The sequence below is a fragment of the Meles meles genome, chromosome 19 (genome assembly GCF_922984935.1).
Source record: "Meles meles chromosome 19, mMelMel3.1 paternal haplotype, whole genome shotgun sequence".
In the NCBI taxonomy this organism is placed as follows: domain Eukaryota; kingdom Metazoa; phylum Chordata; class Mammalia; order Carnivora; family Mustelidae; genus Meles; species Meles meles.
In genome coordinates, this window is record NC_060084.1 from 30,000,042 (window position 1) to 30,027,032 (window position 26,991).

Consider the following 26,991-nt stretch of genomic DNA (forward strand, 5'->3'; position numbering starts at 1 on the left):
ATATTTACAGTGGGTGATGCTCCTGGACGAAAGGGACTGTATATTAAAACAGTACAGGGTAAGGCAGGTTTTCTAGAAATTATCACCAAAATATTACGTGGTCTGGCATAGGTATATGTTTATATATGTTAATATATATATATGTTTATGTATGTTAAAAGTTTAGACTGAATTTATTAGTTAAAATGACAAAGAGGAAAACTGATCATACACAATACACTTACATAAGAACTCTTCCTGAGGGGAAGTTAGTGAGACTTCTGTCCAGGAGGGGCAGGCCATGTAGGTCACCCCCTTCTGTGAAGAAGTGTGGGGACTGACAGACAAAATTTGGTTGTTTGTGCTTTACATGGTATGTATAATAACATCAGTGTTACTGGAAATCATGAAACTGAGAGAGTTACATTATACACGAAGATGACTCTACCTACCTTCCTTCTCACTTACCATGTTTAAAGACTCCAATAAGAAGTGACTTATCAGCATCAAAATCCCACCATTCAGCAGGAACTTCTGAGTGGTCTGGTTCTGGGACCCAAACATCGATGTCACTTAAAAAAAAAAATGACAATACGTGGCACTATGAATTATTACAAACAAGTCAAAGAGGAGGCAAACTTTACCTAGCCTGTAAAAAGCATTATGGCTTTTAAGAAAAAGACATTATGATTTTATTTCATTGGTTTTTTCCTTATTTTCCACAATTACTACCAGTTAAAATTACAAAATTATACAAGATCAACACAGTTACTAAAACAAAGAATTAATATCCTTAACCTCAACAGAAGACATTTTCCAACAGGTTTACTTTACTCTTAAGGAATCACACTCTTTCCACTGATTTCCTTTATACATAAAGCAAGTATTTTATGGGAGAGTACAGTCTCATGTCAGCAAACAGCTTGACAAAAATCAGCTGTTCAAATATTTCATTTTGTATATGAGGAGACTGGGGCCCTAGATGGGGAAATTAATTGCTTTAGGCTGCAAAACAAGTCTTATGTTTTCTAAACTGCTACTAGTAAGAAAATTCCACTGACAAATTAAGCATTGCTTACAAGCGGAGGAAAATGGCAAGTTTTGGATTTATAATTTGACTAAAACACTCAAAGTGCTATTTTTATGCTGTATATAAATATCATGCCTAAAAATGACAATATGATAAAGTACTAGAACTATAATAAATCCATAATACTTTGGTAATTTGGCTGTTTTCATGAGTACTAAACAACCACTAAAGTGTACTTACAATTCTGCAAACATAACTTCCTTTGCTTATCATTTGAAATTATTATTTTCCCAGGAACCTTTTGTAATAACACATACAACACCACTAAAAATGAAAATATGCCATGCAGTAGACTGAAATGTTTACTTTTGTACATAGTGATTCACGTTGTCTCCCTTAGCCTAGCATATAGCTAACATCTGACAATAATTAATTAGCAAATGGGTATCATTTTTACACACACACACACACACACACCATTCTTATATTTTATTCAACAAAGAAGGCAGAGGGGCACCTAGGTGGGTCAGTCAGTTAAGCATCTGACTCTTGATTTTGGCTCCGGTTATGATCTCAGGGTCGTGGAATCAAGTCCTACGTGGGACTCTGTGTTCAATGGGGAGTCTGCTTTTTCTCCTTCTTCCTTTGCCCCTTGCCCCCTCAAATAAATAAATATATCTTCTTAAAATTTTTTTTTTTATCTATTTGAGAGAGATAGAAAGAACAAGCAGGGGAGGGGCAGAAGGAGAGAGATAAAGGAAGGGCTGGTTCCCAGACTCTGAGATCATGACCCGAGTGGATGGCAGGTGCTTAACTGAGCCACCTAGTCGCCCCAGTAACTAAATCTTTAAAAAACCCCAAAACCCCCCAAAAAGCCAGGTAGAGATTGGATGGGATAAATTATTTTGGGAAATCAAATTTTCTTTTTTCGGGGGGGGGAATCAAATTTTCTAGTTGAGAATTTTGCTATTTGATATTTGTGAATTATCAATTTTCAAAGAATGAAAACAGAACATAAAAAAAATAAGTAGAATTTCATCTCTTAGTCTTAGCACCAAAATTCCATGTTAATAAATGGGCCTAGTGTTCTGAAAAAATGGGAAGTTTCCTACTTACAATTAAGTTGTGTAGCAAAAATTCATTTGTAAGTTCACTGGTCTTTGGGAACTCAAAATAAATTTTCATATAGAAATAAATTGATAAATGGTCAATATGTTCCTGAGCAAGCCCACAAGAACCCGCTATTTAGCTACTAATACAGCAGAAATAAGAGAGAGTGGCAATGAAAACAGAAGACTTACAAGTCCTGTAAGTAAATAATACATGAAGTATGGATAGGAAATTACTTTTTATTTTTCGTAAGTGTTTGCCAGCAGAAAAAAGTTTTTAGTCCAAGGAATATGGAGAAAAGGATGGAGACATTTCTCTAGATTCTTAAAGAAAATTCCTGCACTTAAATGAACATCTACCTTTAATTTTTCTTAAAAAACAAAAGGGTTTCCATCACAGTATTTTCTAGCTTACTGTAGGAAAATAGAGAAAGAGTGATTTTCCTGGGATACAACAAAAGCTAAAAAAGTGATGATGAAAAATACAGTTAAAGAAGGTATTATTTTTGATTGATTTCCTGACCAACACTAAAGCATAAAAACCCAAAGATGAAGGCACGAGGAAAACAAAGTGGGTCACGTAGTTACCCTCACCGACCATCAGGTGGCACTCTAAGCTCAACACACTGTGCTGATCATCAGCGGTGAAGATTTCCAGCTCATAAAGAGCATATACCCACCCAGCGTTTCAGTTTAAGTGCCAAGTGCATGGCAAGTGTTGGTTAACTGCTAGGGAAAGGAACACAAGGTGCATGTGCTCCTGTGGTTGATTTCTGTTTTTATTTTTTTTTTTAAGATTTTATTTATTTATTTGACAGAGAGAGATCACAAGTAGGCAGAGAGGCAGGCAGAGAGCGTGAGAGGGAAGCAGGCTCCCTGCCAAGCAGAGAGCCCGATGCGGGACTCGATCCCAGGACCCTGAGATCATGACCTGAGCCGAAGGCAGCGGCTTAAACCACTGAGCCACCCAGGTGCCCCTGATTTCTGTTTTTAAAGATTCAGTTCATGTTCTGTCTCTTGCATAAAACCGCCTTTAACTTCCCCAGACAAGATCATTCATGCAAAACGTATTTGAACAGCACTCATTATGTGCCAATAATAGAAATAATTGGGCAGACACTCCCTGCTCTTGTGAAGAGGTACGCGCAATACTGCATGGTGAGTGCTGTGACAGCCGACCTTGGATATGTGCCTGACCCAGCCTTAAGAGGCCAGGAAAGGCTGAGTTGATGCCAGATAAGCACTGAGAGGGGGGAGCATGGAGGCAAGGGGGAAAGGAAATATTCCAGCAAGACTGCAAATGCTTGGAGTATAGTACAGAAACAAACTGACACTGCAGAAAAGATGATAGCATCCAAAAAAAGGAGGTGACAAGAAGAGGGCACCTATGATTAGACATTTAAGAGACAGGTTGAAGGGGAACTGCAAAGCAGCGAGCAGAAAGCTAGAAAGAAGCTCTCTCTACAGGTGAATGCTATTACAGAAGCATTTTTAAGAAGAGGGAAGTGGTCAGTAAAGGTAAAGTAGGACAGGGGCACCTGGGTAGCTCAGTAGGTTGTGCATCTGACTGTTGGTTTCGGTTTGGGTTGTGGGATTGAGCCCCATGTCAGGCTCCATGCTCAGCAGGGAGCGTGCTTGAGGAGTCTCTCTCTCTGCCCTTCACCACCACTCTCAAATAAATAAATAAATCTTAAATAAAAAAAAAAAGGGAGAGTAAGAAAAACACTATAATATATCCATGGGTTCAGCAGTAAGAATATTGGTGGCTCAGACGTTAAGCCTCTGCCTTCGGTTCAGGTCATGGTCTCAGGATCCTGGGATTGAGCCCCGCATCAGGCTCTCTGCTCAGCAGGGAGCCTGCTTCCCCCTTCTGCCTATCTCTAGATAGAGATCTCTCTCTCTCTATCAAATAAATAAATAAATAAATAAATAAATAAAAAAAATCTATCAAATAAATAAATAAATAAAATCTTAAAAAAAAAGAATATTGGTGAGGAACTTCTTGGAGTAGGTGGTGGAGTGAGGGGCAGAGGCTGAACTGTGGTGGGGAGTGCATTGTAAATGGGAGAGGAGAAAAAGCAGACACAGATTCAGAAGTCTGGCTGTGAAATCAAGGAGAGTAATCGCGTGACAGTGTGAGGAGATACTGGATCTAAAAGTGGGGTTTGTGTGTGTGTGTGTGTGTGTGTGTGTGTGTGTCGATGCTGAGGGAGATGTCAACATGTGAAAATCCAAATGAGAAGCCAGAGTGGGGGAGATTAACGAAAGGGGAAAATGTAGGGATAATTCACAGAATGTAGTTTCTAGGAAATCACAAGTAGATAGGATCCCATCAGGCCAAGGGAAAAAAGGAGTCATTTAGGTCAACAAATATTTACTGGGTGTTATATGTCCCAGATCCTAGGAGCTGTGAAAACAAAGATCAGTAAGATAAAAGATAGCATATTTAATCTTCAAGCGGCTTCAACTATAATGGGAGGAGAAAAGATACACAAATAAATATAACTTTAATAGGCACCATGAATGAGATAAAATAAGGTCAAGCAGTAGTGAGTGACTAGGGGAGGGAGGCCAAGGAGGGTCTCTGGGAGGGGGTAAAATGTGAACTGAGGCCTGAATAGAGACAGGTCTGTAGAAGACGAGTGCAAGAGCATACCAGGAGGCAGAGCCCAGAATGAGCTTGACACACAGGAGAGACAGAAACACCAGTGCAGCTGCAGCATTGTGGGAGAGGGACAGAATGAAGGAGGAGGTCACAGGTTCTGTAGGGCCACAGGGAGCACAAATTTTATTCTAAGAGAAACGAGAAGAATCTGGAAGGAGAGGAATGCCATGGCCTGATTTTCGCTTCAGACAGATCACTCTGGCTGCTGTGTGAAGGTCAGCCCGTAGAGAGGAGGCAGAGAGACCCAATTAGGAGGCCGCTGCAAAAGTCTAAACGTGGCATAGTGGTGGCTGGCACTAGAAGTTTAGCAGAGGATGTGGTGAAAAGTGCTCAGATTTGGGCGTACACTGTACTTTGCGGAGCTCACAGGTCCTCCTGAGGGATTTAAGGGGAGGAGAGGAATCAAGAATGGCATCCAGGCATCTGGGTGGTCCATTTAACAGGATGAAGAAGGCCTGTGTGTGGGAAGGTGGGAGGAAAAGGGCTGGGGCGGATCTGGCGAGCCAGGGAAACTCTGAGACGGCAATCTCACCGTCAAGTGGAAATGTTAGGAGGCATCTCTCAGATTAGAGCTCTAGGATGAACACGTAAGTCTGAGAGTCGTCTGTTTCTTGATCAGATTTGGTCTGATGAGACTGCAGGAGTTTACTGAAGGAGAGTATAGCCGAGAAGCAGAGCTGAAGGCAGAGCTCCTGGACAATCCAATGTGAGAAACAGGAGAATGAAGTGGAAAGACCAGTGAAGAAAAACTTGACCTCGTGGGTAAAGTTGCATGGATGCCTCCAGAAGACAGTGTTTCAAAAAAGAAAAAAAGTTAAAAAAAAAAAAAAAAAAGAACATAGCATTGCATGAAGGGAGACACAGAGTAAGGAGCTGAGAGACTAGGGAGTCAGATGGATCGTATGTGGACATAAAAGTCAGTTGCCATAAAACCTCTTCCATTGGAATAAGAGGGCAGAGAAAGAATGAGCACAGAAAGGTTAAGTTACAGATTTGGCGGCAAGAAGCTTACTCCTACTGCTGTTGCTGCTGTTTTTGTTGTTATTATTATTATTATTATAGCTTTTAGTGACGGAGCCTAAGTTTGAGACTAATGGAGGAAAGGCTATAAATTGGCAAGGGTGAATTCCCTACATTTGGTGGAATTTTCTTCTTGTGAACTTCACTGACTAAGGAGCCACTCAATGTACAATTTTCTGGTCCTGTAATTTTTGCCTCATCATGTTACTGAAAACACTAGCATGTTATTATTTAATTATAACTAGTATGTTATTATTTAATTTACCTTGCATCAACTCCATCAAATACTTTCTGACACTCGTTTCCAATGACTTCTTGCTTTAGATAATACAGCATTCTCACACGAAGCAAAACCCTAAAAGTGAGGGAAAAGAAATCAAAAGACACAAAGATATTAATCATTAAAGAAAATTCATCCATGAGGTTAAAATTGGAAAAGAATTTTTATACAGAATTTTTATAATTAAATAATAATTATTTCTGATTAAATAAATCTCATTACTACCATATATAGTAAAATAGGTTTCTCCAAAATCTTCACAATCATCATAATTTAATATCCAAGAAAGATATAATGAGATCATTTGGAGGCCAGTTTTATTTCTCTCTCTGTTGATGAAAACAGTGACACAAGAGGTACCATGATTTGCTGAAGGATACCCTGTAAGATTAAGATTAGGATTGGTCCTAGACCACACTGTCTCTGTACTCAAAATCAGCATGCTTTAAGATTTTTAATAAATTCAGAAATATAAACTTTTAATGAGTTGTGTTAAAAACACCCTACTACCTACTTATTACAGTGGTGTTTTATATGTTTTTTGTATCCTTCGTCTTGAAGTAGCTGCTCAGGATTGTATTTTCGAAGCCATTCTGCTTTCTGTATATCAAATGAGCTTGTTTGAGTCTTCACTTTCTTCCCTTTTCGACCCCTGGGTACAGGGGCTGATAGGCCTGTTAAAATGAGAAGGACACATGAAATCAGGGATAACTTGTATAAAGTTTTGTAATTTGAAACATTTTTTTCAATACAAGAAATTTCTGGAGACTTTCCAGAGGTCTGTGCAGGCTCTACAGAGATCTTTAACATATTAATGGTAACAATGCTGACCCGATTGCAAGGTTAAGCCAATGTGGTAACACATATTAAGAGTTTCCCCCTGCAAGAACCCAACAATTCTGAATCTGAAATTAATCATTCTAACTTACTTTTTGTTCCAAAACACATCATTTTTTTCCAAATGTAAAAACCAAAAAGCTCAGCCTGTCCCTCTGCTTTACTTTCAGCTTCCCTAGTTATAAAACAGTAAGTTTTGGCCTCTTGATTTTCAAAACTGGATTAGGTTTAATCATTGTGGGCTCTTGTTTAAGAGAGCTAATTCATTTTATTTCTTTGACCCCTTTGTGAAATATTTCTTTGTGTGTGTGTGTGTGTAAGATTTTAAGCAATCTCTATACCCAACGTGGGGCTTGAACGTAGAACCCCAAGATCAAGAGTCACATGCTCTACTGACTGAGCCAGCTGGGTGCCCTGTAACATTCATTTTTTTGAAGACTTATTTATTTGAGAGAGAGAGAGAACAAGCACAAGTGGGGAGAAAAAGCGCAGGGAGCGAACCGTCAAGCAGGCTTCCTGCTGAGCACGGACCCCCCAAGGTGGGTCATGAGATCATGACCTGAGCCGACACCAAGAGTCGGACAGTTAACCGACTCAGTCACTTAGGTGCCCCTGAAATATTTCAGAAATACAAAGAAGTATTCTTACTCTTAATCGTAACATATTCCATATCTGGTCCATTTTTCATTAAAGGAAATAAGTACACATAGGTGAAGCCCAACTCACTCTTTCCTTCCCAACTCACTATCCTGAGTTTGTCTAGTCATTCCATGCCCGTACGTGTGAGTTGGAGGAATATTTAGTATTTAAGTTTCAGACATTATATAACACAAGCAATTCGGCAACTTGTTGATTATGTTGGTGTCTTTTTGAGATTTATACTTGCTGACTCATGAGGCTATAATTTTATCGATTTTCCTGCCATGTAAAAACGCACCGTATGACGATCACTGCAGGTGCACCACTGCTTACCTACGAATCTTCAATGACACTGGAGCTATTTCACTTACAATTTTTAACAATTACTAAAAAATACACTTTTGAGGGGCACCTGGGTGGCTCAGTGGGTTAAGCCTCTGCCTTTGGCTCAGGTCATGATCTCAGGGTCCTGGGATCGAGTCCCACATTGGGCTCTCTGCTTGGCAGGGAACCTGCTTCCTCCTTTCTCTCTCTGCCTGCCTCTCTGCCTACTTGTGATCTCTGTCAAATAAATAAATAAACTCTTTAAAAAAAATACACTTTTGATTCCTTTTAGTTCGTATCTCCTATATCTTTTCCTTGCTATACTCTACCAGCTAGGAGTTTCACGACAACGGTAAATAGAAGCTTGATGTGGACTTGTCCATTTCTTCCTAAACTTTTGGCAATTTTGCATTTATATTTTGAGACTATTTTCTTTAGTGTATGAAGTTTATACTTGTTATTTCTTCTTTTTTTGGGGGGGCAGCCAGGCACCCCCTGTTATATGTTCTTTTATAGATCTCTTTTTTAACTTAATTAATGCCTTTCACCTGAAATTGTACTTCATTCTCTGTTACTACGAATACTGTTCTATAGTCCAGTCCTCTTCTGCCGACCTGAGATTAAGTTCTCTCTGGTTGGCTGAGTTAGTAGCCACTCATCTATTTTCTTCCAAAATTGTGTTGCTATTTCCTCTCCCCTTCTCACTCTTCTTTTGAGGGTTTATGCCTATTTATTATTAGAAATTTATGCCTATTTATTATTTTAATCATGGAATTAAGCATATTCAAATATAGATGGAATAATATGACAGATCACTATGTCCCATCATCCAACTTTAGTAATTACCAGCTCATGGCAATTTTGTTTCATCCATACCCTGTTCACTCCCCAACCTTCCACATTATTTTGAAGTAAATCTAAGACATCACTCATTTTGTTATTAAACATCTGAGTACCTCTTAGTGATAGTACATGGCCTCCTTTATAAAAAAATACCATGACTGGCCCTAAGAAATGCAATAATACTTCCCTAATATTGATATTCACATTTACTATTATCTAATAAATAATAACAATAATTAAAAAACAACTCTGGATTGTTTGTCTTAGTCAGGATCCAGATCAGGCTCCCAACTGCAACTGGCTGAGGACTCTCAAATATTTTAGGTTATAGCAGGGTTGTAATTCTCAGGACTATTGGTATTTTGAGCTGCATCGTTCTTCATCATAGGAGGTGTCTGTGCCCTCTTGGCCTCTACCTACTAGATGCTAGTAACATGCTCAAAGCAGTGACAACGCTGAATGGTGGCAGGACTGGGTGCAAAATCATGTCTGGTTGAGAACCACTGGTTTATAGATAGCCTCTCTATCCAACCCCTTTTGTTTGTTGAAGAAACTAGACTTTTGCCTGTAGAATAGATCAAGCGTAATGCCTTAATTTTTTTTTTCTCTTTATTGACATGTAAGTGGAGTTTCAAGAAAGAGTGATAGAATTGTGTCAATCTTCTGTCTTTATCAGAAGTCCACTCTTCACATTACTAATTTCACTGCCCCCTATTAAGACAGACTCCAGGTACCACCCTAATTCAAAACAGGTGCTTTTTGTTCTTCTCCATCTCAGCACTTACTTATTTCACAATGCTTAGCACATTCTGAAATTATCTACTTTCTTATTATGTCTGTCTACCTGGCTGGAATGGAAAGTTCCTGAGCTCAGGGATCTTGTTTCTTCTTCTCTTCTCAATACCTTGCACAAGAAGTATATAGTAGGCACTGTAGCAGGTATGTGTTGACTAAATAGAACAAAACTGTAACACAAATTTCAGGGCGTAGTAATCTTTTTTTATCTTTACAGAAAATTCAATTACTTTATGTTCTGAAAGAAATACTTCATGCAGAAAAGAACATTCTATTAGAAACGATGTAGAGAAAAAGTACTTATATATATATCTCTGACAGAACTGTAAATTGGTACAGCCATATCTGGTGGCAAATTAAAGTACTGATGAAAACTTAAAATGTATATCAACGTTTCCCAACTTTAATATACATACTAATTGCGAAGGAACTTGTTAAAATGTAAGTTCTGATTCAGTAAGTCTGCTGCCTAAGATTCTGTATTTCGAAGACGCTCCCAGGAGATGCTGGTACTATCAATCCACAGACTACATTTTAGGTATTAGGGATATATAAATGCTGTACCTCAACCATTCCATTTCTTGGTAGGTATCTCAGTGGAAGATTTGTTTGCCATGCAGAAGGAAAACTGCAGAAGGATCTTCACTGAAACTTGTTTTTCAATTGTCTAACAACTGGGGATGTCCTAAGTGCCCGTCATTAAAGCAGATGCTAAATAAACTACAGGATGTTGGCACTATGAACTATTAAAAAGGAGTTTTAAAAATGAAATAGATCTATATGATGACAGATGGGAAGATCATGTGATGAAGAACCGCGGGTAAAGCTGCGTAGAAAACCCAACCAAACTGAGAAGCTGGCATTTTCTAAGTTGGAACTTGCAGGAGAGAGAAGTGTAAGGGTTCTGTAATGTTATCTATAGAGCTTCCATATTTTACAGGGTACTATGGTTAAGTGCTACCTATATAACCAAAAGTAAATTTGAAAAGAAGCAAGAATCTTCTTACCTAGATGATTCTGTAGCTCTCGTGTCTGCCCATCTTCCGTTGGAGTAATGAGATCCCATATGAAGCCTTTAATTTTCTCATCTCCTCGGTAGTGAACAAGGCAATATGCTAAGAGGGCTCGGCAAATTATTTCTACATCATGCTCGTTCAGCTGTCTTTTAAAACGGCCGTGAGACAGAATCTCTCTCCATCGGCCCCATCTGGTTAAAAAGGTATATTTACATTAATATTGAGTCCAGTTCTACAGAAAAACAGAACTGATGGACAAAAGGCTTGAAAACTGCCCACATGTTGGGCATGAAAACCCCACATATTGTCATTAATAGGATTTACCTAATAAAGTCTTTCTCCCACCCCCATGAGTAAAATGCAGTCATGGGAGAGTGATTTCAAGTGTATCTTATTCAATAATGGATAATAAGATTATCCATTTAATATTACTAAATATGCAAATCTCAGAAGAAGGAATTTGACTTCAGTGATACATTTGTAATTTACAACTTAAGGATATTTCATCATTCTGCTAATAAATATACGTTAAACATAACGAATTTAAGGTAATTTAAACAGATTTTATTGATTCTAACAAGATAAAAAACAATACAGTAGAATACAGTATATGTTTTTTGTAACTTCATATAGCATACTACTAACAAGAAACATTAAAAATAGTATTTTACCCATAAACGAGAAGATTTTTCTCTACTCTAAAGCATTCAGTTCTTCCATAGCCGTTAGAACGGTCACAGGGTCTCCGGAGTTTGGGCTTTTCATCTCCTTCACTTTCGGCTTCAGATAATTCAGCCAATTCATCTTTTGTGGCACTAAAGGGTCTTGTTTGCTTCCTAATTCTTGGAGTGTCAATAACCAAGCTGTTCTGTAAAATTTAATAGCTATTACTTGATGGTCATTTTACTATTTTGCTTACAATGATGTTTTTACATTTTCACCTTTCAAATGGTAGAGAATAATTGTAAAAAAGCCAGAAAACAGAAATTACTAACAATTTCATCAACCTACCAAATCAACTTAAAATTTTTTATATTCCATGCAAAACGTGGGCACGTTTTGCATGGAGCACTGGGTGTTGTGCAAAAAGAATGAATACTGTTACGCTGAAAAAATAAATAAAATGAGAAAAAAAAAATTTTTTTTATATTCCTTTAAAATCCTTATTATCATACGCATAAAATATTGTGACTTTACAGTCATAGGATGAAAAGAATTTGGTATCTGGCTTTATTATTAAAATGAGTTATTGTGTTATGCTTCTATAATAACTATAAAATATATTATTAAACTATATTTATGTATCTTAATTTTCTTTATTTAATTTGTGGTTTAGATTGTTTTCAATTTTTAAAATAAATAATGCTCAAATAAATCTTTGTAATCTAAGTTTATCCCAGAGATAAATCCCAGAAAGGGGAAATATCCAGGACTGAAAATACTGGTCAAAGGATATAAATATTTTATAGATCCAGAAACATGTTTTAGTGTTTTCCTAAAGTTAAATTAATATACAAAAAGCAAGGTAATAAGTATATAAACCTCATCATGTTCATTCCGTTTAATTCATTCAAAACAAGTTGATATGCTTTTTACCTTTAATGAAAAGTTTCTAAGTTAGAAAGATATACTTTGAGAATATATAAAAGGTCTGCTTCCCCTTCAGTCTGATCCATTAATTTTAGAATTCATCAATGGCTCGTCTGCTACCGTTACGGCTGTGGTAGGCCAACGGTAGGATTGTTTTCTTATTCCTTCTGGATCTGTTAATCAGCCTTCTTCAGTAAGAAAGAGTTGTCCCTTAGCCCTGCCCCAGCTTCTTTAAAAATTAAAAAGAAAAAAAAACCCTAACTGTATTTTTTGAGTAAATTTTCAAACATCTTTTCCCCACAATCATTTGAGATTTTTTTGATGTGTTTCCTTTTTAAAGATTTATTTATTTGAGAGAAAGTGGGCAAACGTAAAGAGGGACAGAAGTGGGGAGAGAGAATCTCAAGCAGACTCCCTGCTGAGTGCAGAGCCCAGTGCTGGACTTGATCCCAGGGTCCGGAGATCATGACTTGAGCTGAAATCAAGAGCTAGACGCTCAGCCGACTGAGCCACCCAGGTGCCCTTGATTTTGATATGATTCTGATCACCTTATACTGGCTTTCATATAATAAAGATACTAACTTTCATGTACATTTCTGCTATAAATAAGTCTCACTAGTCTGACTGCCTTTCTATTGTCCATTATATACTTCTTAGTCTTATATATGAGTATGCCAATAATTTCCTTTGTGATTTTTTTTTAAGATTTTATTTATTTATTTGACAGAGAGAGACACAGCAAGAGAGGTAACACAAGCAGGGAGAGTGGGAGAGGGAGAAGCAGGCTTCCCGCCAAGCAGGGAGCCCAATGCAGGGCTCGATCCCAGGACCCTGGGATCATGACCTGAGCTGAAGGAAGAAGCTTAACAACTGAGCCACCCAGGTGCCCCTGTGATTTCTTTCTAATTTAGAATGTTTTCTCACCAAGTATTTGATAAAACAGAAATCTAGTTTTTCTATTTTTTTATGCTTTCAAAAATTTTTATTTTATTTGTTGTTAACATTTTAATTATTTAATAGAGAGAGAGACAGAGAGCAAGCCAGCGCACAAGCAGGGGGAGCAGCAGAGGGAGAAGAGGAAGCAGGCTCTCTGCTGAGCAGGGAGCCTGATGCGGGGCTTGATCTCAAGACTGTGGGATCATGATCTGAACCGAAGGCAGATGCTTAACTGACTGAGCCACCCAGGTGCCCTAATTTCAAAAAAATTTTTAAAAAATTCATCACAAACTGGAGTTTACTTGGCATGGAGTATATCACTATAATGTCCCCCCAGTGCTAAGTCAAAGTTCTAATCATGAAATAATCCCTTCTTCTCTAATACTATTTCTTTACTAAAACATATAATTTGATCTTTTTCTGTTCTTTGTACTTTTTCTCAATATCATGCTGTTTTAATTATGTTTCCTTTATAATATTTTAATATGGTTTAATATGTAGTAAACAACATTAGTCTGTCTTCTCTGTACCTCATTTTCAGAAAAACTTTAAATTTTTTGGTGAAATACAAATAAGAAAATGTAATTATACAAGTATTAAGTGAATACATGCATACATAAGTTTATTTATAAAGTGCTTAACTCTTCAGGGTAATCTTCAAGGCCCTATGCTATGACCCACACCTACGGTCTCTGACCTTGCCCATCAACTCCTCACTAACTGCCTACATTCCGCCACGTCACTTTTTTTTTAAGATTTATTTATTTATTTGACATAGAGAGATCACAAGTAGATAGAGAGGCAGGCAGAGATAGAGAGAGGGAAGCAGGCTCCCTGCTGAGCAGAGAGCCCGATGCGGGACTCGATCCCAGGACCCTGAGATCATGACCTGAGCCGAAGGCAGCGGCTTAACCCACTGAGCTACCCAGGCGCCCCACAATGTCACTTCTATTTCTGGAATACACGGAGCTTATTTCCACCAGCGGCTCAATGCCATCCCCTGCACCTTGAAAGATTTTCCTCGAGTCTTTACATTGTTGGCTCTTTCTGGTCATTCAATCTTAGCACAACTGTCCCCTCAGTGACCTCCCCGACCACCTGATTTCATGCTGTCACACCTCCCAGCATTCCCAACCGTCTGACTATTCTATTTTTTTCACTCTCTGATATCATCTTATGTATGTGTCTACTTCTGTCTCACCCACCAGAATCCGTAAGCTCTATCAAAGCAGTGGTTGATCTGTCTTGTGCGCATGAGCCCTACTGTGAGAATGGTCCTTGACTCACAGTATGCTCTAGCTGGACTACTGCATAAATACATAAGAATGTCTGTGCGTTCCCAATATATCTTTTTGAAAAATCATAAATAAATATGCTATAAGCATTGTTCTATATCTCCCTCTCTTTTAAAATTTAACTGTTTTGGAGGTCTTTATGGGCCAGTAGTACATAGGGATATACAGGATTATTTTTACTTATTGCATTAAATAGTAAAGGATGTATTAATCCTCTATCGTTAGAAATTTAGTTTACAAATTTTTTCTAAAACAAAGAATGTGGCAATGAGCATCACTGTACTGTATTATCGTTGCACATGTACGATTATTACTGAAAGACAGGTTCCTAAAAGTCCATTTAATATTCTTGACAATTCATTTTCCCAGGGGAAGTTTAGATATCGTTTGGTTATATGAAACAATTGTTAGCTTTTGATTTGGGTTGCATTTCTATGCTTATAAATTCTAAAAATGTTTAAAATATGTAGTTTTCAATTTCCAACGGAGAAATCTTGCAATTAAATTTGATAATTCACTTTACTAAAATCATACACATCTGTCAGTAGGTATACCCCTAAATGCTTTGTAACTTTTTTTCTACAGTGAATAGATGTTTTCTTCCATTGCATTTTTCTACTTCTGTTAGTACTGATATTTAAGAGGGCTAAATGGCATATTTATTTTTCATTCAGTTAATTCATTAAACTCATTTATTAATTTTGATAATGGCTTCAAAATTCCCGTTTTTTAAGACATATAAACATGCCATACCCAATGATGTTTTATAAATATCTTTTCAAGTTTGTTTCATATAGAATTACTTCTATTTCTGAAATATATTAAATAATAATGATGATGTATGGTAGTGGTGTTATTTCTCACTGTGAAGTTTTACATTTTAAAAGGCTGTTAAAATAGATCCCATGCATCAATGCTTAGTATAAAATTCTTTTTTATATTATTTTTTATATTATCTTGATAATGGGTAAGCTGCACAAACACTGATTCCTACACAATAATTAGATGTCTTATGAAGTAAACAGTTATGTTATTATCAGTTCTACAAACTGTTCTTTAGCTTTTTGGTCCTTTCTTAATTCTAAGGGAAGTTACAAAAGAAACAGTTTAAAAATGCTACTTTCTTGAGTGCATTTTTTTCTCCTTTTATATCTGACTGGATCATCATTAATAGGAGCAGACTCCAAAAAAACAAAGTTAAAGAGCAAAATCAAAATAACTGATGATTTAAAGACATTTTAAAAATTGAAAAACATTGTACTTTTAAGAATATAAATATCCAAACTTAAACTTCCCCTGCATTACCACCTATCACGGCAGATATCAGAGGTATTAAACTGAAGCAGTGTCTGGCTCAACAGGTGCTCATTTTAATACCCCACATCAATTTATTTATTCAGATAAATTTATTTCAGTAAGTATACAGTTGAATACCTTAAAATATTACAATAATATTATCAAAGTATCCCAACAGGTATTTTTTTTAAAGGGAAAGAAATACTTACTCTGCCACTGATGGCATCTATATCTATTTCTGCCTTTTTAGCCCATTTTTGCCAGAAGTTGGGATCATCTAAGGAAATATCTGTCCGATTCCCAGATGCCACAAAGCTTGCCTGAAACACATAATGGCAGTTTCTTAAAATGTTATGAAGCTTAGAAGAAAATCTATCACAGTATATTCACAACATCATCTCTTCACATTTACTGGGGATAGAATATGAATTCATCATACACACATACATTCAAAAGATGTTCCAAACGGGATGGCCTGAAACGTAGCACAGCGAGTGCTCAAGGCAAAAGCCTCACTGCCAAAACAGGCTGCAGATTTAGGAAAAGATTAAGTAAGTTATTACTCTTGTTTAGCTCAAGCTTTTGGTAAGTAAGGATCAAATCTTTTGGTGAAGAAACTACACAGGACAGAGATATGCTTTCTAGAAACATTATATGAGTATTAAGAAGTTAGGTTAGCATGAGAAATTTCAAACCTGCTTGCCCCATACAGTTCATTTTCTGGTATACTACTTTATTTCTATCATAGTTTTAGATAGATATGCCTCCTAAAGAAAATGTAATACAGGATATGAGGAAAAAAGTCACTGTCTGTCTTTACATTAAAAATACTTTTCCTTACAACAAAAATACTGCATAGTCATTGTAAAAATTTAAGAGATTACAGAGGAACAAAAGAAAAAAATAACTGATTTACTTTCTTAAATATTGTAGAAATTATGCAGTCTTTTAGTTGGAAGAAACTTTAGATATTACAGCTCAACCCTGGAACTTATAAACTAATAACCATTATTTGCAACTTAAGTTCCTGAAAACAGATATGCCACTTCAAAGAAAGTCATTAAAGTGCTTTACAAAGTGCTTTATAAAGAAGTAGTGAAGATACATGGTGCTTTAAAAAAGAAAGAGCCTGGAAAAGGCATGGTAACACTTACAAGAATTAAAGGGAAGAATACAGTCACATAATTTTCAAAGGAGAATATAATTCGTAAATGGCTTTAAGATAATGAATAATTATCTGGGATATAATCAAATGATAAAAATCTTCATTAAAAAATCCATTTTGATGGAATTTTAAAACGCAGAAAATTACACATTAAAGAGATTATAAAACAGCTATAAACAAGCAAGCTATTTATGACACTTAAAAGAAGTCTGGAACTCTGAAAATTTGAACACTGGAAAACCGATGATATGAAGGAATTACTGATCGAGATTATGACCTGAGCTGAAATCAAGAGTGGGATGCTCAACTGACCTCACCACTCAGGGGCCCTGATAATTTTATTTTTATTATTTCATTTAATTTAAAAGATTTCATTTATTTGTTGGAGAGACAGAGCAGGAGGCTGAGGGAGAAGGCGGCTCCCCGCTGAGCAGGGAGCCTGATGCAGGACTCGATCCCAGGACCCTGGGATCATGACCTGAGCTGAAGGCAGACGTTTAACTGACTGAGTCACGTAGGCGCCCCATTTTTAAACATAATAATAAGTTTTGTGGCTGTGTTAAAGAAATTTTCATATATCTTATATATATGTTCGTAGATATAATGTCTGGGATTTCTTTTAAAGTAATATGAAAGATGGAGAGAGTAATGATGAAGCAAGCTTGGCATGAGTTGATAATTGCTGATAAATGAAGCTAGGTGACAAGGGCATAGGTTTCATTATACCACTGTCTATATTTGTAGTTTGAATTTTTATATTGCATCTAATGAGTAGAAACAAAATTAAAATCCTAAATGCTTCTTGCTGAACTTTAAGATTCTGTTCATGACACTGCTTACCAAGTAATAAGTACATTCCTTCCATCAAACATGCTTTTGAGGCTGGGTTATTAAGATGCTTGTGTACAGCAAGTGGTGAAATATTATAAATGTTAAATATGTGCATTTTGCTGGCATTTTTATGAAACATAAGTGATGGAAATAAATGTTTTAACTAAATGAAAATTTTTTTTTTTTTTTGCTTTTTCTAAACTATAGTTTTAATATTGGGAAACTACTAAAACTAGGAATTTTTAAAAAATAGTAATTTTTAATTTGCTGACATGATGAATGTGACAGGGTGAGTAATAGCTCCCAAAGATATTTAGGTCCTAATTCCTGGATCCTTGTGAATGCTTATGGCAAAAGAGACTTGGCAGATGTGATAAAGTTAATAATTTTTGAAATGGGGAGATTAGCCTGCATTATACAGGTGAGCCCTAAATATAATCACAATTGTCCTTATAAGAGGGAAAGAGGAAAAGACTATGTGACAACAAAGGAAGAGACTGGAATAATACGGTCACAAGCCACAAAATGCAGGCACTTGAAAAAGCTGGAAAAGATAACAAACAGATTCCCCCCTAGAGCATCAGAAGAAAACAGCCCTACTGACACCTTGAGTTTTAGCCCTAGAAGACTCATCTGGACTTATGACATCCACAACTATAAGAGAATAATTTGTGTTCTGATTATTTGTTACAGGGGCAATAGGAAATAATACAATGAGATAACCTCTTAATGATAAACCACTCATTACACAAACTCATATCCAACTTCAAAAGAACACAGGCTACCTAGCTTAATGAAATGAAAAGTAGTAGCCCTCATCATCTGCATAAAAGTATCTGATGACAATCAAAGTGTTATGATTGAATATAAGGAACAGACATTTAACTTTACTCAAGTAATTCCTAAACCACGAGGGGATGTCTACTTGTTAATTCAGAAATGAATTTTTCTTAAGTGAGGACATAGGACATGCATACTTTCAAATCTTCATTACTATAAACTCTTCAATTTCCAGAAACACTGAAAAGTTCACTGAAGTTCACAGAGTTTTATTTCATATTACAGTTTCATTGATACTCGCTTCTTGAGATTTAACAGATCTGGCAAATGAGCATCTGCTTTACATGGGCATTGAATATGAAAAGCCATTAAAGAGAAACAATTAGATTTTTGAAATCAAGCTTATGGTTGCTAACCTTAAAAACATTTTATGTTGCAGTAGATAATTGCTTTTATTCTGCTACCAGGTAACCACTGATAATTAAAATAATTTACCTGGAAGAAACTATACTTCACAATTCAGTAGCTTCTGTTATATTCATTATAAGAAAAATGATACATTTATTTTTCAAATAAAATAAAAAAATATTTCCAAAGAATTCTAGACGCTATTGTTAAATGACATATAACCTATTTTCAAGATGACTTCCAAAATTCTCAAGGACTGTAATGAATTAATGCCTACAGAAATAACATTCCTGTTGTAAAAGATGTCATCGTACAGTTATACTGATTACTTCCAAATGTCAAATCTTAATATCCTAATTCCTCTAAAAATATTTTTCTTTAAATGTTTTCCTTCAATCATTAAATCCGTTTATTATTTACAAGGGAAGACTTTTTATTATTATTATTTTTTATTCTGTTATGTTAGTCACCATATATCATTTTTTTCCTTTTTTTAAAAAGATTTTTTACTTATTTATTTGACAGAGAGGGAGAGAGAGAGAGAACACAAGTAGGCAGAGCAGCAGGTAGAGGGAGAGGGAGAAGCAGACTCTCTGCTGAGCAGAGAGCCTGACGTGGGTTCGATCCCAGGACCCTGAGATCATGACCTGAGCCGAAGGCAGAGGCTTAACCCACTGAGCCACCCAGGCACCCACGTCATTAGTTTTTGATGTAGTGTTCCATGATTCATTGTTTGTGTAGGGAAGACTTTTTAAATGCAGAAATCCATCTTCCTACATCAGAAGGTAGCAGAAGGACAGTGGGCACCACAGAAGGGCCCTTACAAATAAGCAATTCACTGAAGCTTGATACATAGACTGCTTTGTTTTTGTGAATTAAGCAATTCCAAGTCTTGTTCTCTACCAGAAAATACATAAATCAAATGAGAAAATTTTCTCTATTTCTTGGATCCACCTGATTGACCTTACAAAAATATCTCAAAACAAGGTTTAGGTTGATAGAACCACTTACAAATGAAGCTACCAATAATGAGTTTTATTTGCTGGATATGTACTAAGTCTAAATATAGAGTCTTATTATGTACCCTGCTCCATATATATAGCTTTTCATTAAAAAAAACTTTGATAATGCAAAGAAAGACTGAAATTACTTCATGTATCCAAACCACTTTAAAACAATTAAACACAGAGGAAGTCTTTGGAAATTCCAGAGAAAGTATAAAATACTGTCAACTTTGCACCTTCGGTACCACTGTACAGGGGTGCCGTATTCTAATATGCCAAATGTCTACCATACAGTGGCATTCGCTCACAACTGTGGAAATGAACAAATCCAAGACAACTATAGGCAAACTCTCTGGACTTCCTCAACTACTGAAGTACCTCTTCAGTCAGCCTTCTTTTCAAACACAAATTACTCCATGGTCTGAGGGTTTTTCAAATAGAAATTTAAATGTTTAAGTATTTCACATTCTTACAGCACAGCTGGTTATGATTAGAGTATACTTGAATAAAATAATACTCATACAGCACTTTACTATAAAGTGGAAAAGGCCAAGCAAGATTATGACGCTCTCCTCTTTAAAGACAAGAAAGTCTCTTAAAGGTTAATTGTCCAAGGTCACTCAGCTTATGAGTCAGAATTCAAACTCTGGTGTACTGGTTTTCCATAATGATTTTCATGACACCATACATGAGGAAACTTAGAATCACCTATGGTCATTAAACACATGTCTACATTAATTAAAATAGAAAAAAAAACTTTAAGGAGAGTATCTCTAGGCGCAGCGTAACCAACAAAGGTGGTTTCTGTACTCTGCACAGTGTGTTCACAACTTGGGTACAGCCAAGGAATCCAAGTAAACAAGATTTCTCTTGAAAGAAGTTAAGAGTCCAATGGTGACCAGTTGTAGTTCTCAGCCTTATTTTTCTGCAGTATTCCTTTTGTTTCCACAACACTACTTTCTTCTGATTTATTCTCTGTGAACTCTCAAATCTGTCCGTTTCCTAGGCAACTGTCCTGGACATCTCCGCCTGAATCCCCTGCAAGTGCCACAAATACAACAGCCTCCGGTATTTTGTTTTCTCCACATAAACTTCCTTCTCTTGAATTCTCTATCTTACTTAATGATTCCATGACCCTCCAAACTATCTGAGCCAGAAATCTTCAAGTCCCTTTGACTCCCCACTTCCAAACATTTCTAACGGGTCATCAACTCCCGTTGATTCAAGTGGTGCTCCACTGCCCTAGTCACCCATCACCATATCCGATATAAGCCTCTTACCTGGTATCCTTGCCTCCAGTTCTTCTCCTTTCAAACTCATTCTCCACACTGCTGCTAGAGTTAAACTCCTCAACTGCATTCATTATGTCCATTTTCTGCTTGAAGGGATTTAAAAGCTTTTTAACTGCCTCAGGATCAAGTTCAAATTCCTCAAAATGGAATTTTTTCGAGCCCTTCACAATTTGGGTCTGACCTCCCTAATCCCTTCATTTTCATCTCCATTTAATTCACCCCGTGCATCTGTAATGCCTGCACCATATTCCTTCAAATCTTCCTTGTACTTTAGGAACACAAGACTCATTTCTGTGACTCTCCCTGTAATACAATGAAACTCACGCTTCCTTCAAGACTCAGCTCAGATGTGATTTTCTCCGCAAAGGCTTTCCTGAGTCTCTGGCTCTTCTATTTTATGCAAAATTAATCATCTCCTTCTTTGCTTTTTTTCAGCAACTAAAATCCTTTCATTCTAGTATTCCCAGCATGTAGCAAGGTACCTGATACATCATTTCATTAGTTTGCTGAATGAATGCAAGAGAAAAGTTTTCACTGGAAGACTGATCTTTACTTTGGGTGCAGTATCTACACTACTTGCTCTAAAACAGAATTCTCCTAAAGATAAAGAGAGACTTCTGGAGTGAAAGTGGAGAGGAGGATACAGCAAGGAAAGGAAGGGGAAAAGAGAAAAACCTGTATGAACCACTGCAGGCGACACAGAGTACTGCAATAAGAAACTCTTCAGATAAATACAAGATAAAGGTGTACCCCATATCTCTTTGTAAAAAAAGAAGGGGGGGTGAATACAAAGGCAGTTAGTAAACTTTTGAAATGTTTTCCCAAAATAAGGTAGACTGTTATTAATACTTCCTTTCAAGACACAATTTCGTTTTACCCTCCCCAAATTAGATTTAAGTATTTAAGATGAAATTAGAAATCCTTTCTCTTCTTTAAGTACTTTAAATTATAGTCAGTTAATGTAAAATGATTTAACCTCCTACACTATTACCCACATTTTGCTCTGGCTTCAGCATATATGTTCTTAATTTCTAAATCTGGTTTGAAATGTTCTATTCTGATTAATGCATAGACCTATTTTTGGTTATCATACTTACTCCATTTCACTAGGATCAGAAGAGTGCATGCAAAATTTGATATCAGAGGTCAGAAAAAAAAAATGAAGGGAAAGAATATATAACCTTCTGCTTCTAAGCTCATTTATTTTATTTAATATTTAATTAATATTTTATTTAAATATTATTTTATTTAAATTAAAAAAGTATATTTAATATATACTCTACAAATAATTAATAGACTAAAAGAGGGAAATTTTTAAAATTGTCAACATTACTAGTATATTTATAAAATATCACCCACTGTTACCTTGGCAAATGTTGACCCACGTCCTTCTGACTCAATTGTTATAGTTTTTGTCCGACGTAGTAAAATCTGATCGATGTCCTCCTCGCAGAATTTAGAGCCTTCATCTTCTTCCTCCATTATGGCACCGTAAGCACCTCTTCGAAGCAGATCTTCTATTTCCTTCTTGGAAAGCTGTTGAATCTAAAGAGAAAATAATTTTGATAACAGTGTTATTATGTAGTTCCTAAAATGAGAAAACCATCGCTAAAAATTTTCAAAGTACACAGAGTCAAGTTTAAACTGCCTCTGGGGTTTAACATATATACAAGAGAGAATTCTCTGAAAGAACACACTGAAGCTGCTGACTTCTTTCTTATTATCTTTAAAGTAGTATTTGCCATGTGCCTCTAATAGCTTCAGTTATGACAAAGTCTATGGCGCAGATAACCTCTCAAGGTTCTTTTTAGTACTAGGATTCTATAGCTGTTACAAGCGTAAGATATAGGGTAACAATCTTGAGGGGAAACAATGCTCCCCAAAGTCACATAAAACAAAACAAAGCCAATGCCAGTAGTTTGACACAAAAATCTGAAAAGCTGTTTATAGAAATAACACAGAAAAATTCACAAATTCTGTTTTGCTATGCCATGATACAAACATCCTAAAAGCAGAGCAAAGAAATTCAGCCTTGAAAACATTCTTAGAATTCATGAGCACTGGAGCAATATAGACAGAACAGAATTCATAAGCATTAACTAAATATAGGTCTATTCTGAAATGCCTCCTTACATGAAAGTAAGTATTTCACATGCAGTATGGATCAAAATTAAATGATATACTACCTGAAGTTAAAATTAAATGCAAGTAAGAACACAAACACTACAAGTGAAAAGAAAATATACATACACCACCAACATTACTTTCTCTTCCACTCATGCTCTGTAACACAGCCTTATCTAGACCCAGTTTCAGACTCGCTCGGTCAAACATCTCTCTCTCATATGAGTTACGAGTTACTAGTCGGTAGACTTTAACTGCTTTATTCTGACCAATTCTGTGGCAACGAGCTTGGGCCTATAAAAAATGAAGTTACAGATTCAGTTTACTTTACAAAGTAGCACGAAAGAGATTACACAAAAGGCATTTAACAATAGACTATCTCAATGGAATATAAAAGTGTGGAAGAATTTTTTTCTAAAAATTCTTGCTATAGAATTAATTATAACCTTTTTCTAGAAATTAAGGTAGTGCTTACTAAAATGAGAAATGATTCCATAATCATGTTAAGTAAGTTAAAATTTAAGCTTGCATTTCAGAGAATATAAATAAATCCATGAAGAACTAATTTTTAAAAGAGGGTGTCATCAAAATAACTTTAGACAGGAATGTAAACTGCTAGGAACAGATTATTTTTAGCTGCTGGCAACTCAACTTTTAAACTTAAAACATAACTCTGAATTTCTCGAGTTGTTTCTACTACATAATCAATAAACTTTTCAATACATTTTAGTTATGCTGGGTAATTTGGAGGGGGATAAAAACTTAAGGTGAGTATTTCCAGAGACATAATTTTACTTAAACAAGGAAAGAACTAATTAGTTAATATGCATATGCATTGGAAGTAGAGACCTCGGAGATTATATAAGAACTTTATTTTTTTTCAGAGAGACAGGGAGAAAGGGAGAGAGAGAGAAAGGGGGGCAGGGGCAGAAGAGGGACAGAGAAAGTCTTATGCGGGTTCCACACCAGCCTGGAGGCTGAGGCTTGACAACCCAGAGGTCATGATCTGAGCTGAAATCAAGAGTTGGACACTTAACCAACTGAACCACCAAGTGCCCCAAGAACTTATTTTATTTTGGGGTTCCACAAAACTTAAAATTTATGTTTTAAATTTAGATTCTAAAGGTTCCAAGGCACCAGTGGCTTTCTCACAAATTGCTAATCACCTTCCCATTATCTTCAGAAGACTAAATTATAATTTGTGGCTTTAAACTTACAGGTGGCATTGATGCTATCCTCTGTTGACATCTTTGTTCTATCATATACCCTTTGTGCTTTTTAAAACTCAGAATTGTGTGTGAACAACCTTGCTCCAGATGTAGGGAAAGTATAAGAGGCCAAATTTTTCATTGGTCTATGAAGGCTAGATCTACATTAGCAGTAAGTAGGAAAAAACCAAGAGAGAGAAAGAAATTGGGGGAGTCTGATAGTTTTTCCAGTTTCTCCTTGGGTTCTATCATGTGATTTTATTTTAGATGAACTTTTAGAACATCAAATGTGCTAAAGGCTGTGTAAGTATAAACATGCATCCAAAAGGCAAAAAATTTTAATTTGGGTTTCCCTCTTAGAGATTGGTTAACTACACCCTGTGGACCAAAACTGGCTTGCCAACTAAGAATGGCTTTTACACTTTTAAGGGACCATAAACACAAATGACAAAGCACACGTGGCAGACACCTCATGTAATCCACAAAAGCCTCAAATATTTGCTACCTGGCCTTCTACCTGAAGAGTTTGTCGCTGGTCTATTAATTTTGGATCTTTGATATTTTGAACTTGATTACATATAGTTACACAAATGAGAGGTTAAAACCTTATTTTTTATTGAGGTAGGGATAAAATTTGATTGATTGATAAAATTGAGGTAGGGTAAAAATTTACCATATTTGGTATTATAACAGCTTAAAGTAATAATATTAATTACAAAACAACAAAGCCTACCATGAAAAATAAAAGAATTTCTTAATCTTTGTTCTCATATCTATCCTAGATGCTTATCTTCTACAAACTTTGATGCTATTTCATCACCCTACTAATATCAATACTCCTGTTTCTATGAGGTCCAAGTACTATCTTAACTTAGATGTGTATCTTAAATTTTTACAGTATTTCATTAAAAAGGCACAGTCTATTAGGTCTTAATTCTATGCAGATGATACTATATGATAATTGAGAAAATAAAAGTTGGATAAGTGCTTATTTTTCAGAAAGTAAGATTCTGAAATTTTTATTTATTATAAAGAACTTTAAAAAAAAGGATTTATTTATTTATTTAAGAGAGAAGGAGGGAGGGGGAGAGAGAGAAAACGAGCAAGCGAGAGCACACACTTGCGCATGTCGGGCAAGGGAGGGGCAGAGGGAGAGAGAAACTCAAGTGGGTGTAGAGCCCAAGGTGGGCTTTGATCTTTACCACTCTAAGATCAGCACCTGAGCTGAAACCAAGAGTCAGACACTTAACCAACTGAGCCACCCAGGTGCCCCAACAAGAAGTCATTCTTAAAGCTTAGGCCTCTCTCAAATTTACATAATATACTTCAAACAAAGATTGTACTCAAGCAGATAAACCTACTTAGAAGACACATAATCTAGATAAGTATATTTTCTTGTCATTAAATTAAAATAATAATAGATAATTTAATCTATTTGATTTGGCAGAGATATTCCTTAGGGAAACATACATGTTAGTTTGTTCAGATAAAAACAAGAGGTTGAGGATCAAAAACAGTTCTAGGAATGAAAAAAGAAATTTAATTGTTCCGCCAAGCAATGTATTTACCTGCAGGTCATTCTGAGGATTCCAATCAGAATCAAAAATTATACACGTGTCAGCAGCAGTTAGGTTGATGCCCAACCCACCAGCTCGGGTACACAGAAGGAAAACAAATCGATCTGAATCAGGTTTACTAAATCGATCTATAGCAGCTTGTCGAAGATTCCCTCTGACCCTTCCATCGATTCGCTCATATAAGTATCTATCAAATGAAATGTCATAAATTTAGTTAGATGAATATAATGAAAATAAAGACACACTTTATCAAATGTAAAGTCAGTTTCCTTGCAACATTATGTTTACTATAAAATTAAGAGGCAGTATCACCCCAACTAGTTTCTACGGTTTTATAATTCTCAGTGCTGGTGGTAGGGAGGAAACACAAGTAATATAAAGATACAGAATCTTTGCATTCTTCTTGTATAGGTAAAATGCCATCACAATGAATATCATTTTCAGAAGCTGGAATTAAACACGCAAAAACTACCTTGCTGACCTCATTATGATAGTATATAATGACCTTTTTTTTTTTTTTTACAAAAAGGAAAGACTTTCATAGAAGTTCAAGAAGCCCAGCAATGTTTCCCTGTCTCAATCATGTTAATCTCTCAAGATACACTTTTTTTTTCTTTTTTAAGATTTTATTTATTTGAAAGATCAAGAGAGAGTAAGAAAAAGTGCAAGCAGAGGGAAGGCAGAGGGAGAGGGAGAAGCAGACTACTGGTGAGCAGGAAGCATGACCATGGGGCTAATCCCAGGACCCTAGGATCATGATGTGAGTTGAAGGCAGAGGCTTAACCCACTAAGCCACCCAGGCACCCGTCTCAAGATATACTTGATTGTAAATTCTGTATCTACCAAGGGCGAACTGAAATACTAATTTTTTTTTCAACTTTTTAAATAAGTACTTATTGAAAGGATTTGAAAATAGTAATAAGGCTTTTTGCCTCATTTACCAGATTT

The 26,991-nt window shown here is 36.2% G+C and overlaps 1 protein-coding gene across 9 annotated transcripts in view; it reads right to left on the reverse strand.

Annotated features, from left to right (window-relative positions):
• CHD9 (chromodomain helicase DNA binding protein 9) overlaps positions 1-26,991 on the reverse strand; it is a 223,333-nt gene that overhangs the window by 37,287 nt on the left and 159,055 nt on the right. For all 9 annotated transcript variants that reach the window (XM_045987027.1, XM_045987030.1, XM_045987031.1 and 6 more), the window contains 9 exons: positions 26,035-26,230; positions 23,385-23,552; positions 22,500-22,679; positions 15,864-15,974; positions 11,209-11,405; positions 10,529-10,728; positions 6,598-6,757; positions 6,069-6,158; positions 448-551 (listed from right to left, as the gene is read on the reverse strand). In XM_045987027.1, coding sequence (XP_045842983.1) covers positions 448-551; positions 6,069-6,158; positions 6,598-6,757; positions 10,529-10,728; positions 11,209-11,405; positions 15,864-15,974; positions 22,500-22,679; positions 23,385-23,552; positions 26,035-26,230 — 1,406 coding nt within the window. The remainder of the gene's footprint in view (positions 1-447; positions 552-6,068; positions 6,159-6,597; positions 6,758-10,528; positions 10,729-11,208; positions 11,406-15,863; positions 15,975-22,499; positions 22,680-23,384; positions 23,553-26,034; positions 26,231-26,991) is intronic.